The sequence below is a fragment of the Gopherus flavomarginatus genome, chromosome 5, assembly GCF_025201925.1.
Source record: "Gopherus flavomarginatus isolate rGopFla2 chromosome 5, rGopFla2.mat.asm, whole genome shotgun sequence".
Lineage (NCBI taxonomy): Eukaryota > Metazoa > Chordata > Testudines > Testudinidae > Gopherus > Gopherus flavomarginatus.
Genome location: NC_066621.1, coordinates 128,371,945 through 128,385,480, shown reverse-complemented (window position 1 = coordinate 128,385,480; position 13,536 = coordinate 128,371,945). Strand labels below are relative to the sequence as shown.

General features: G+C 41.7%; 1 protein-coding gene and 1 pseudogene across 3 annotated transcripts in view; one reads left to right on the top strand and one right to left on the bottom strand.

Annotated features, from left to right (window-relative positions):
• The window catches only part of LOC127051264 (swi5-dependent recombination DNA repair protein 1 homolog), a 365,584-nt pseudogene that overhangs the window by 83,895 nt on the left and 268,153 nt on the right, over positions 1 to 13,536 (bottom strand).
• NRDE2 (NRDE-2, necessary for RNA interference, domain containing) overlaps positions 3,678 to 13,536 on the top strand; it is a 59,352-nt gene continuing 49,493 nt past the window's right edge. Inside the window, exon 1 of one of the 3 annotated variants that reach the window (XM_050953210.1) lies at positions 3,678 to 3,863. In XM_050953210.1, the coding sequence (XP_050809167.1) occupies positions 3,785 to 3,863 (79 nt within the window). In that variant the 5' untranslated portion in view covers positions 3,678 to 3,784. The remainder of the gene's footprint in view (positions 3,864 to 13,536) is intronic. The other 2 variants (XM_050953208.1, XM_050953209.1) reach the window with 2 other exon arrangements.

Genomic DNA, 13,536 nt, shown 5'->3' with positions numbered 1-13,536 from the left:
TGTTTTACTAATTTTGTTTATTAAGCCACTGATTTCTTTATGAAGTTTATAAGGTAAGAAAAATATTAAACATGCAGCCTTGAGAAATAAGTAGTATAAAAGGGCTATTTAGACAAAATGAAAATCTTCAATAAGCAATAATATATTACTTTTATTCAGTGCCTTTCAAAATGTTTAAGAAATTATATACATAAAAAATGCATCCACCCTGGAATGCAGCTACTTCTGGGGTGAAACATGATAACTGTTTAATCTCATAGCTGGATAGGGCACAATAGTCTAGGATGGTAAATGTGTACATAATACAGTATATAACCAAATTGTCCAAAGAGAATAACTGGAATTTGGTTATTACATGGGCTATCTTAACAAATACTAAAAATACTAAGAATGCTTTCATGACCACAACTGGTCAGAATCTGGTTTGTCTCAGGCAAAAAATTACAAAATGTAGTTGTTTCAGTTATATTCACTTCTATGGATAATCCCTTTAAATTATGGATTTAAAGCTATGACACCTTTTCATCAAACTATGTGCAGTTCTGATTTTTCAGAATGGTCTTTTGGGGGAGTAAAAGCACAGTACTTCTCCTTTCTCTAGGAAGATGTCTTCTGAGATTGTTTTTGCCAATAACTTGAAAATACAAGATTCACACGTGCTGTGATAGTAGCTGAAAGACTTCATGGAACAAGGGCCCTTGGGGAAAACCTTGCAGGCAAAGTCTTACCTTGTACTTTTCAATGTCTTTTATGGACTTTGCCTGCAAGGTTTTCCCCAAAGGCAGTTGTTCCATGAAGTCTTTCAGCTTGTCTGTCAACTATCATGACATTTGGTGTTTGCATACATGATAGTTGTTTGCATGACAAGAGAGGACTGCTAGGAAAAGTAGGGTGAGAGGTGAGCTATCAGAGAAGAGATTTGACTACCTGTCCAGAGCAGCAGCCACTGAGCACTGCTTCACCTCCTCCCCATAATGATTAAGGGCCTTGCGGAAAGGAGAAGGGGATATAGAGAAGCCTGGAAGAAAGGGAGTGACAAGAGGAGCGTTGGCAGGGAATAGGAGGGAAAGGGAAACACACTGGGTGGTGAGGCATGGGCAGCTGTGAGGGCTCCTGGACAACAGGCAGAGTTGGTAGAAGGAAGGACTCCAAGAGGAAGGGGTATGCTGTGATATAGAAGAGACAGAGGAATTTCACAGTGTGAGAAGCCTGAAAAGAGACCAGGGGAAATGTAGAGGGAGAGTGGAAACTTGGCATGTCTGAAGAATATTTCTAAGGGCTGGTTTACACACAGATTTTGTACTGAATAATTATATCAATTAGGGGCTATGATTTTTTATGGAAATATTTAGACCATTACAACTCTTAGTGTGGACATAGTTATAACATTATAAAGGTGCCTTATGCTGGTCAATCTTATTCCCCTTCCCATGCTGGAATAAGCTGTATTAATATAAGCATTTTTTGCAGGTATAACTACAATCACACTAGGATGATTGAACTCTGGGGTGTTGACAAGGCCCTCAGAAGGAGAACAGGATGGAAGCCTGCAGAACTGCCCCATAGGAGAAGTGGCTGGGAGTAATGTTATTGGAGAGATGGCAAGAAGAAAAGAGAGAGGAGTTTGTGTTATTGTGGGTTTTGCAGATCTCATGCTGCAAGGAAGTATATATAAATACACCAATCTGTCCCCCCAGCTGTGTGGGTAAAATTACTCCATTGAAGAAAACCTTTCTTTTCTCCCTGATACAGCTCCCAACTCTTGTGATTTTGTAGTTTCTTACAATACATACATATCAGTAGAGAGTCACATGATTATCTGATTTCTGGCTTCTAACCTGTTAAATATTGCCTTTAATAAAAATGGTTGCCATCTTCCATTATTGTTAGACAGATGTAATGTTAAAAAGTTCATTCCACAGAAATTTGAAGTAAGAGGCTACATAGCTTATTTGATTAACAAGAGGCAGACAGAAATACATTCACACTATACATAGGTGTCATGAGGGATTTGATGACTTGCTAAAAATTAAACCATAATGAAAAACTTACCTCCCTATGAACCTGAAGGTGACAGCAGTGCTAATATATATTACTCCTGAGTCTCTGAAATCTCAAAGGTTTGTATGTCAACAGTTCCTGGGGGCAGATATAACTAAAGGAGAGATTAAAAATCCTACTCAGGCTCTTCTTGTAGTAGTTGGAAGGAGTACTGAACCTAATGGGCTTCCTGAGAAAATTAATTTTGTCTTTTCAAACACCCTTTTATTAATGTAGGCCTAACCTGACATAAGTAACTTGACATAAGTAAGACCTTGTTTCTTGGTGGGCATGACTGAGAAGGGAATGGAACATTAAGCTGTAAATAAGGGCATAACAAGCATTAGGCTGGAGTCAGGTTAGCTAAGATAAGCAGGAACACCTTGGTACTAGGGACAATGGACAAGATAAATCTGGAATGCAGCGATCATGAACAGCACAAAGACAGAGCATACTGTACAGAGATTGATTCCTGAACAGTAATTAAGTGAATCATGAATCCCATGATGCAATGTATAGTTGGGAATGCAGATGTTAGTAAAGATGTATATATGGGTAAGTTTTGCTGTGTAACTTTGGATTTGCACTGCACCCTCCATCATCCATGTGTTTGAGTCTGGCCAGCCTGGATGCAGTGTTGCTGTATGCCAAATAAAGGTACCTAAGTGACAAATTCCAGAATCAAATTGAGGAACTGAGTTTTTGGGAACCACCAGGGAGCGAGGAACCCGCCGCTGAATTGCCGGACATGCCGCCCTTCTCCGTTGGCCGCCCCGAGCACCTGCTTGCTGGGCTGGTGCCTGGAGCTGGCCCTGGCTGGGTTAGGGGACTGGGATGCAGGAGGGGGTGAGGGCTTCAGCTGAGGGTACAGGCTCTGGGGTGGGGCTGGAGATGAAGAGTTTGGGATGTAGGAGGGGGATCTGGGTTTAGGGGGGCTCAGGGCTGGGGCAGAAGGTTGGGTCCTAGATGGGGGGGGGGGAGCAAGAGGCTCCACACTGCTCTTGCCCGCAGGCACCGCCCCACCCCAGCTCCCATTGGCCGCTGTGGAGCCGGTGCTTGGGGCAGCGCATGGAGCCCTGGTGCAAGCGCTGGGAGGGAAGGGGGAGAAGCAGGATGCAGCAGCGTGCTCAGGGGAGGAGGTGGAGATGGAGATGAGCTGGGGCGCGAAGCTGCCAGTGAGTACAGAGCACTCACCCATTTTCCACCTTGGGTGCTCCAGCCCTAGTTAGGAGTCCTGGAGCACCGAGGGAGTCAGCACCTATGTGTGTGGAGTCTGCGCATTCACATATCAAAACAGAGCTTTTCACCCATGGAAATCAAGGCACTTAAGTGGTTTTCCTAAGCAGTAGCACACCCCGGTGTTGTGGAGGGAAGTCAGGCCTGAAGAGGGGAGTTTCCCTCTCTAACACTGAGAGAGCCCCGAAGGGCGTCAGGCCTAAACTGTTGGGCAAAATCCGCCCTCTCCCAGGAGTGAGAGAACTGGCGCGAGAAGCGATTGGATGATCGCGAGGAGGCTGCCAGGGCGTCTTTCTTTTGCTCCCCCCACGAGCAGGAGCGTCCACACGCCCAGGTAGCCTTGGAACAGCACTACTGCCCAGTGACCTCCTCCCGACGCCATTTTGGGAGCAGAGGTAGGCGGGACTACATTTCCCAGCATGCTGGGGCAGCGAGCGGCGCCATCTTGCCTCGTTGGGCGGCTGGGTCTCCTTGGGAAGCCAGAGGGGAGGAGGCTGTGGTTCAGCCCATGGCTCTTTTCCCGGCCTTCACCGACGCCTCTGAGCCCGGAGAGACGCCAGGCAGCGGTAGCGAGGGCTCCAGGAGAGGTAACGTCTTCCTAAGGGGTCGTCATCAGCGGCCTGGTGCTCTGGCGGCTCCCAGCTGTAGCGAGCCGGCCCCGGTACCTCTGCTGACGCCCCCAGACCTGCATCCAGAAACCCTGCTGGGTCTCCTGCTCCCTATAGTGACCCCGCCGCGCCCCTCTCAGCAACCCCCCGGGGCCAGCCCTGCACGCACGCTCCCTCCAAGGGGTGGCTCCGCTTCCGCTGCTCCGTGCGTGGAGGTGGGCCCGGGCCCCTGAGGGGAAGGGAAAGGGAAAGCGGCGGCATCAGGTACACGAAGGTACCTGCTGCCCACAGGTGGGGGTGTTGCCGTGTTAGTTATGCCCGGCTCTCAAGGTAGCCCCCGTTTTATGCCGTGCAGTTGGTACCCGGGAGCGCACTTACTGAGTTGTAATACAGGGGTTTTCAGTGAGGCTGCTGCTGGGAAGTCAGTGGCGTGTGAGAGGCTATCAATCCCCTGGCACGCCTCCCCTAACTTGTGACTGCGCTGGGGGTGTGGTGATTTAAAAACACCATGAACTTCGCTGATTTTCAGGTCCTGCCCTCGGGGAAGACCTCTGTTCCCCTGTATTCTTTCTCCAGGTTGTGTTAACTTTGGACAAAGTTGGTCTTTATTCCTTTTACCCAGGTCCACAACACAAATATAGTTTCTGTAAATAAAACTATCATTTTTGTGTGGAACAGTAAGACGATTGCAGAGAAAACCTAAAATAATGACACCTACAATTTTTTCCATGAGAGCCCACCCTCCTGTGTTATGCAGCAGTGGTTCTCAACCTGTTTTCTTTTTGAAGCCCACCCAACATGCTATAAAAACTCCATGGCCCACTTGTGCCACACCAACTGTTTTTCTGCATATCCAGAAGATTAAAAGCCAAGCTGGCATTAGATGTAGCAAGCAGGGTAATTGTCCGGGCACCATGGTGCAGGGGGCTTTGCGAAGCTAAGTTGCTCAGGCTTCAGCCCTGGGCAGTGGGGCTCTGCTTTCTGCCCTGGGACTCCGGCAACTCTAACCCTGGCTCTGTGCTTTGGTTTATTTTGTCTGACCCCCTGAAATGTGCTCACTGCCCCCCAGGGGGCCTTGGACCTCTGACTGAGAACTGCTGTTATACACCAGTGCTGTGCGTTCTTTATATGGCACTGTAACCTTTGGTGCTGCCCTCACAATGAGGGGACCTTTTAGCCATGTTAGGGGACCTTGTTGGGTAGTGAAACCTGGACAGGATAGATGGTACTGGTTAAAGTCCCAGTCCTGCAAATTACATTGCATGGGAAGACCTGTGTGCCCATATGGAGATCCAGTAGGGTTTTTCATGGATGCAGAGCTCTGACCACTCATTGTACCTTGCAGGATTGTGACCTGGCTGTGTATGGACTTCATGGCCCCACAACAATCTTTCATTTTATAGACTTGAAGGCATATAGACCAAGAGGTTGAGACTGAAGTTCAGATTTGGGTTCTGGTTTTCAGGGCCAGCTCTAGCCATTTCGAATGGCTTGCCAACTACAGAACCAGTTTCTCCTCTCTTGGTTTTCACACCTCAACTGCTAGAACAGGGCCTCATCCTCCCTGATTGAACTGACCTCGTTATCTCTAGCTTGCTTGCTAGCATATATATATATCTGCCCCTGGATATTTCCACCACATGCATCTGAAGAAGTGGCTATTCACCCACGAAAGCTCATGCTCCAAAACGTCTGTTAGTCTATAAGGTGCCACAGGATTCTTTGCATTCATTTTAGGAATATTGACACTTTAAGGGGGAAATCATTCAATTACATTGCACTCTCTGCTGTATTTTGTTCTGGTTTTTAACCACCTAATTCTGCAACTGAGTACAAATATTTTAGATATATTTCAGCCTCAGAGGCTCAGTGCTAATTCAGTTTTTGTGCCTGAGGTTGGAGAGGTAGAGAGAGGAAGTGATTAGCAAACTAACACACAATTACTTTTCCAGAATTTGTGGAAATATCTTCTGTAAATGATCAACTTCCACGAATTAACAGATTTGAGCATATTTTACTAATGTATAAAAATTAAATATTAAACAAAAATAACTGTTATACCACCATAAACTGTGATCCCATTAAATTTAACAAATTAAATAGAATAAAATGAATACTTGGCTGAGAACTAGGTACTGTATTTGGTGTTGATGAAAGATGGCACTCTTTCTTTGGTGTCCTACCGGAGTGTAGGAGTCATTGTGCTGCTGAATGTGTTATGTTTTAGATGATACATAAAACTGAGGTGCTCTTTGATCATTTAAGATCTCTGTGCATTTTTTTTCTTTTTTTTTTTGGTAAGAGCTGGGGTATTAACTCTGATGCCCTGGCCCGATTTCATTTTGGGTAACTGCATTCTGCCTTCCTATGTTTTCCCCTCTGTTTTATTTGCATTTTTATAGTTTGACTTCTTCTCTGAAACTTTTGCTGTGCCATTTTGTACTCTAGACATCACTGCAATTTAGTGGTGAGTGAAGTGAAGAAATGTTATGAAGTTTAATTAGGACCCAATTCTGCAGAAAGCTACTACTAAACATAGTGCTTACTAATGTGAACAGCCGCTTGATGGCAGTGTGTTGTACTTATAAGATTGGGCCTGTATTTTAAAATGTGCCTTAAGATCCTCCAGTGAAAGGTACTTTAAAAATGAAAAGTATCGCTAGGTCCCACAGTTTGTGCTAGAACCAGACTTTTAGAAGTTTGCAAAGCAAAAGAGTTTGTTTTGAGATTCTTGAACATTGACTCTGCTGTCAATGAGATTTTTTCAGGTGGGAAGGGTAGAAAGAGTCCCATGTATTATCTTTCTGGTGTTATGCCCATGAACATTGAAAATAGGAAAAATTAAATTTTAACACAAATTATATAGACCAACAATATGCCAGGTGTGTTTAAAAGTTGTATTAAAGTGAAGTTCCGTCCTTGAAAACTGTACAATTATAGGTAAATGATGATGAAATATGAGGAATTAAAAGCGATTCAAATATTTGTTCCCAGCTCAGTATTTCACTGGAGATTATTTACAAGTAGGCTTTAACTAGGTACAAGTTATGTAATGAAATATTTGTTTAATTCTCCCCCAAAGCATTAGGTCGGCATGGGTTGCCATTTTGTACGGAGTAGCAAGAGCATTTTTAACATCTGGCTGGTATAAATGATGATTTGGGGGGAAATCTATGCAAGTTCATTGATTGTACCAGGGGTGGAGTTGGAGTTTCTACCACGATTCTACAAGTTTAAAACACAATTCAGGCTTGTCTATGCAGGCAAGATTGAGCTATGGACATAGTCAAGGAATTAACGTGTTTATATAATCATTTCTCAATGTCAAATTGCCTTTGTTGAAATGCCCTGTGTCTGGGATCCCAGTGGGGGCCAGCTGAGTTTACTGCAAAGAATGGGGCATTTTATCCCCAAAGCTGGTGGATATTTCAATACTTAGATTTATCAAGCCAGCACAAAACAGCTTCTTTATTACCTCACTGGTTGCCCAGAAACCAGTAACCCCAGCCTCTGGCCTCCATCCAGGTACCCAAGTCAAATATGATAAAGTTTTCTGAAAATCTTATTTCATCACATAGAAGAAAAGGTTCTTCCAATCCCAAAGGATCGGACACATTACTTCTCAGGTTAATGAATATTCCAGATTTTACCCAAATATATGCTTATAGCCAATTCTTATTAACTAAACTAAAATTTATTAAAAAAGAAAAGAGAGTATGGCTAAAAGATCAATATACATACATACATGAGTTCAATTCTTGAGGCTCAAATTCATAGCAGAGATGGTAAAGCTTTGTAGTTGCAAAGAGTTCTTTTAGAATTTAGTCCATAGGTTATAGTCCAATGTCCAATATCATATCCAGGGTGTACCAGGTTAACTGGGATCTCATCTTGTGACTCAAACTTCCCCTGATGAAGCTTAAGCAGATCTGAGATAAAGAAGATCAGGACCCAGGGATCTTTTATACAATTTCAACCAGCCTTTGACAAGTCCGAGTCCCTCAGGGAACAGTAGGTAATTAGGATGACTTTGAAGGAGGTCCATCACTGGTACTTAGCTATACTAATTAATATAAGGAAATTGCCTGTTCCTCCACCATTCAGAGATGATCTGCTGTACGTTTCAAAGAGATGAATACCGCGATATTCCATGTTTACAATTCATTTAAATGCTAGGATGTTCTTTTGATCTCTGAACTGTCAGAATACAGCATACAGAATAGCAGAATACAGGGGAATGTTGATTACATTGTTGACCACTACCAATATACAGGGTATATGTAAACATACACAAACATCTCCCCACATGTCTTTTGAGTCATTTATTTTGCAGGATGTGTCACAGGCCCTAAAATGGGAATGTAAAGAATCAGAAATTGAACTATACCTGTGTCCTATTTTAGATCTGCAGTATTTGGAATGTCTGTTAATAATGGCTCACAGTGAGAATGTTACCTTTTTTATATTTTTCCCAAATTTTTTTTTGACAATCATCTTGAGAAATACACATGAAAAGGGAATATCAACTGCTTTTTTTCTTTCAGTTTTTTGTTTATAGAGTATGGTTTTCACTCTTCAAGCAGCTGTTTAAATTTAGAAATATTAGGTTTGATAACAATCTTCCTCCCTCCCAAAGTGAGGTGGTTTCCCTATTTCCTCCCACCTACTGAGCTTTGGGCTCACCCTTCACCCAGACTGACTGACTAATAAATGAAGTACATTTTTGTTCCCCCAGGCAATCAGTTCCCTCACTGTTTCTCTGATGGCCCCTCCTTGTGTCAACACAACAGCTCACCAACCTGTTTCCAAACAGGAAATAGTGTTTAAAAAATAAAAATGATCTATTAATGTTTTGTTTATATTAAAATACTTTGATTTAGGGATTTACCTGACCTGATGTTCCTTCATTTAAGATGTTCTCCCCACACCTAATGCTTGAGCATATAATTCTACTGATTTCTGCAAAGAAATAAACTTGAACTGAAATAACTAAAGCAGTTTTGATTTGAAATAGCATTTTCATTCCACAGACTGGCACAAAAAATAAATAAATTGCAAATTAAAACAAATTTAGTTATTTTAGTGCAAGTTGGTATGTTGACCAGCCCTATACTTTTTTTGTGGTTTCTACCCATCGCTGCCTTTTAGTTCTCTGTGCACTGGCATCACGAGTGATATGGTCAATAATGTACACAGTTCAGGGAACAATGTTTGTAATTAAGTAATTCAGAGGTAAAGAGACCTTCATGCACTGTTGTTTTACGGTTTTAAGACTCAGATTTTCAGTGGCACAGTGCACCTACGACTCCCAGTGAAGTCACGAGGAGCAGTGGTCCCTAAAAATTAGGCCTCATATAACAGAATAGAGTGATGATGTCCCTAGCCTCTGTTTGCCAGAAGCTGGGAATGAGCGATAGGGGATAGATCACTTGATGATAACCTGTTGTGTTCATTGCCTCTAGGGCACTTGGCATTGGTCATTGTTGGAAGACAGGTTACTGGGCTAGATGGACCTTTGGTCTGACCCTGTATGGCTGTTCTTATGTTCTAATAATTAAAATTGGTAATGCAAAAATATTTCCCCCCTTATTGGGGTAGTTTTACCATTTTATGTCTCAAATGGTTTTATTGTCAACTAAAACTTAGCACCTATCCACGTTAATTGTTTAAGGGCCTTGTTCTGTGACTATTCTAGTCAGTGACACAGATTTCCTTCACTTCAGTGGTGCAAGGTGCCTTACTTGTTTAGGAAGAATTTCAGAGGCACTGTTATCTAACAGATAGGGAATTAGAACTTCTGGGTCCTGAACATTGTACCAACAGTCTCTGTGACTTTGGACAAATCACTTAGCTTCATTATACCATCTGTAAAATGAAGCTAGTACTTTATATAATGCAAATGGTCAGAACACTTTCTATTATTAAGTACCAAGTATTATTGTCAATATTTAAAATTAAAATCAAACATGAAATGTTTAAGTATTTACTGTGCAGTAATTACTTTTTATACAAACTTATGAAAAGTATTTCAGCCAAAATAAATAATTACTCAGTAGTGAGTTATTGCATATTTTATGTAGGTAAGCAATAATTTATTAATAAGGGAAGCTGTGTGGTTATACAAAATATCTGCAGTTCTCAAGTAGATTGTTAGGCATATGGCCAAAAATATAAATGTGTTCAATATATCCTCTGGAATAGGTGTAATGATTTTAAGGAGGGCTAGCTGACTTATTTCCAGTCCTGTGCTGTTATGCCACTTATCTGCACAACTTGAATCTTTGCCAGTCAGTTTTGTCTTTCATTATTTTCATCTGGGTGATATTGCAGAAGCTAAAATAGGCACTTTACAAATTCTACTGTGTGTTTGTGTAAACAAATAAATAATGAAAATGTCATACCCAAAGGCCAAATGCTGATCTCATTAAAATTCTTTAAATCCAGAATAATACCATTGAAGTCAGTGCAGTTATTCTGGATTACACAAGTATAAATTAGATCAGAATATGACCAAGGGATCAAACAACTTTTTGTTTGGGTAGTTCCTATCTCCCTGCCCACATCAGTACTACAATACAGCAGTAGTACAGCAATAATATGGTTCTTTTACACAATAGCCAAATTCAAATTAAATGACAGTTTAACCTGGTCTATCTAGCTAGTGGTTTCTAGATGGTTGCCAGCTTGATTATTCATATATGGTAGACTGAGGTGGTGTTGACCAGTCTCTTATTATAGAGCACTTCATTTGTCTTTCCTTGGTGCTTGGGGCTTCCTTCACTATATACTGATACCTTCTGGTGTCTCTGTGGTGTGATATCTTCTGGTGTCTTTGGTCTGTGGGATGCAATCTTAAACAGCTAGTTAGTTAAGATAATACACGTTTTTTGTTTGTTTTACATTTCTTCTTGTTTTCGGTAACCCAAATTTAATACACTTACTGTGTTTACAATGTAATAGATACCAAGTCGTTTATAACACAAGCTATACTTTTGCAGTTGTTGTATAGACTATCATTTTTTACTTGAGGTGCATTACTAATATTTTCTACTAAATTTAATATCTAACTGCTAAAATAGATGCTCACAATCTTCTGTGAGAAGGTGTATTGCTTTTCCCTGCTGAGCACTCTGCTTTACAGAAGAGTTAGTAACATAATTTTTACCAAGCTTTTTAGAGTTAATTTGCTTGTGATACCAATTCCACTTTTAACTATTTAGAATCACAAACCTTAACAACCACTACATAACATAAAAGAAAAGTATATAACAATTAAACCAAAATACATTTTAAATGCAAGTTCACGCAAACACTTTGAGGGTATTACATTTTTATGATACTTGATTGCAGGGGAGGGCAAACTTTTTGGCCTGAGGGCCATATCTGGGAATAGAAATTGTGTGGTGGACCATGAATGCTGACTAAATTGGGGTTGCAATGAGGACTCTGGCTGGAGTGTGGGCTCTGGGGTGCGGCCAGAAATGAGTTCAGAGTACAGGAGGGGGCTCAGGTTGGGGTGCAGGGGGGGTAAGAGCTCCGGCTGGAGGTGTGGGCTCTAGGGTGGGGCTGGGGATGAGGAGTTTGGGGTGTAGGAGGGTGCTCTAGGCTGAGACCAAGGAGTTCGGAGGGTGAGAGTGGGATCAGGGTGGGGGTGGGGGGTGAGGTCTCCAGCTGGGGGTGCGGGCTCTGTGGTGGGGCTGGCAATGAGAGGTTTGGGGTGCAGGCAGGTGCTTTGCACTGGGATTAAGAGGTTTGGAGGGCGGGGGGAGCTCTGGGATGCAGGCTCTGGGTTCAGCAGCATGTCCCCTCTCTGGCTCCTATGCAGAGGTGTGACCAGGCGGCTCTGCCCTGTCCGCAGGCACCACCCCTGCAGCTCCCATTGGCTGTGGTTCCCAGCAAATGGGAGCTGCGGGAGTAGTGCCTGGGGTGGGAGCAGCATGCAGAGCGGAACCCTCTGGCTTCCCCTTCACGTGGGAGCCGGAGCGGGGACATGCTGCTGCTTCTGGGAGCTGCGTGGAGTGGCCCATGACCCTACTCCCTGGCTGGAGTGCCAGAGGGGGACATGCCGCTGCTTCTGGGAGTCATGTGGAGTGCTTCCCCCCGTCACCCTGCTCTCTGGCTTGAGCAGGGCAAGCCTCAGATCCCGCTCCCCAGCTGGAGCTCGAGGGCCGGATTTGCCCACCCCTGCTTTATTGTATTTGGGAGCCAAAGGTGGAAACCTGTTGAAATTGTTTGGTTAGCTCTATGCATAAATTGTTATTTTTTAAACATTTTTGCTATGACATTCTTATAACTATATTTAAAAGTGCAAACAAGTTTATAAAAACTCAGACAAGAAATTGACATTTTGTTAAATATTAGCTTAACCTTAATGTTGAGGTTTCCCCTTACATTTTTTCTTTGAATAAAAAAACAAAACAAAACTGGTTAATAAAAGAGAATTTGTTTTGTTTGCAGTTGCATTATTTGTTGAGGCATATATTTATAACTGAGACCTTTTAGAACTTTGGAGAAAATGGTAATAATATTATGATGGTTATACCCCAATCATAATATTAAAATAGTGTATACTACTTATATATTTTTTAAAAAGATTATAAAATTGACTTGTTGCAACAAAATAACTTTTAAAATTATTTTTATCACATGACACACAACATGCATGATATACAGGACAGCCTTACAATTAAAAACAAATGGTGTCAGAATTCTATTTAAGGCATTAAGAATTTAGTTACTAAAACAATGTGTTTAAAACAAAACCAAGCAGATAAAAGGGTTAAACATTTAAATAAGCAAGTTATCTTTTTATTTAAAACTTTTAATAAAAATTAACAACAGAAATTGGCAAATATGACATCAATTTAGTAACTTGAGGCATTTTTCATTACTTTATATTAACTTTATTTTAAAACTCTGCTAATTGGAAATAAGGAATGCGCATGTTTCAAATATTAGTCAGTGGTTAGGATTAGAAACAGTCTACTTGTCTGTTGCTTTGCAACCATATCTTCAAGAAAGTTAGGAGTAATTCCAGCTGTTGCATTCCTGAAAGGTTAAAATAATTAATTTACTAGATTAATTTAAAGTAATTTTTTACCTTGTTTTCTCTTTGCTGTTTTGTTCTGTTTTTCAGCTGCTTTATCTTTTGGAGGTTTCTGTAAAAACTTTAATTTTAAAACAGAGAAAATAATAGTGTGAGGAGGCAGAGAGGGATAGCTCAGTGGTTTGAGCATTGGTCTGCTAACCCAGGGTTGTGAGTTCAATCCTTGAGGGGGCCACTTAGGGATCTGGGGCAAAAATCAGTACTTGGTCCTGCTAGTGAAGTCAGGGGGCTGGACTCAATGACCTGTCAAGGTCCCTTCCAATTCTAGGAGATTGGTATGTCTCCTATTATTATTACTATTTATTATTTTTAGCAACCTAGGAAAGTAGGGAGACCTGAACCAAGAGAGATTAACTCTATCAAGATATATTAAGGTACAGACAGCAGGAGTGAGTTTTGCAAACTGAGAAAGGATATAAAAGAAAATGTAACCAGTATGTAAAAATACTCAAGAAAGGAGGTTTATATTTTTAGATTTGAGTGAGGATTGTGGCTCCGTAAATTAAAGCAATTGGGAACCTGCACCCCTGGTTTTTATCCTAGCTC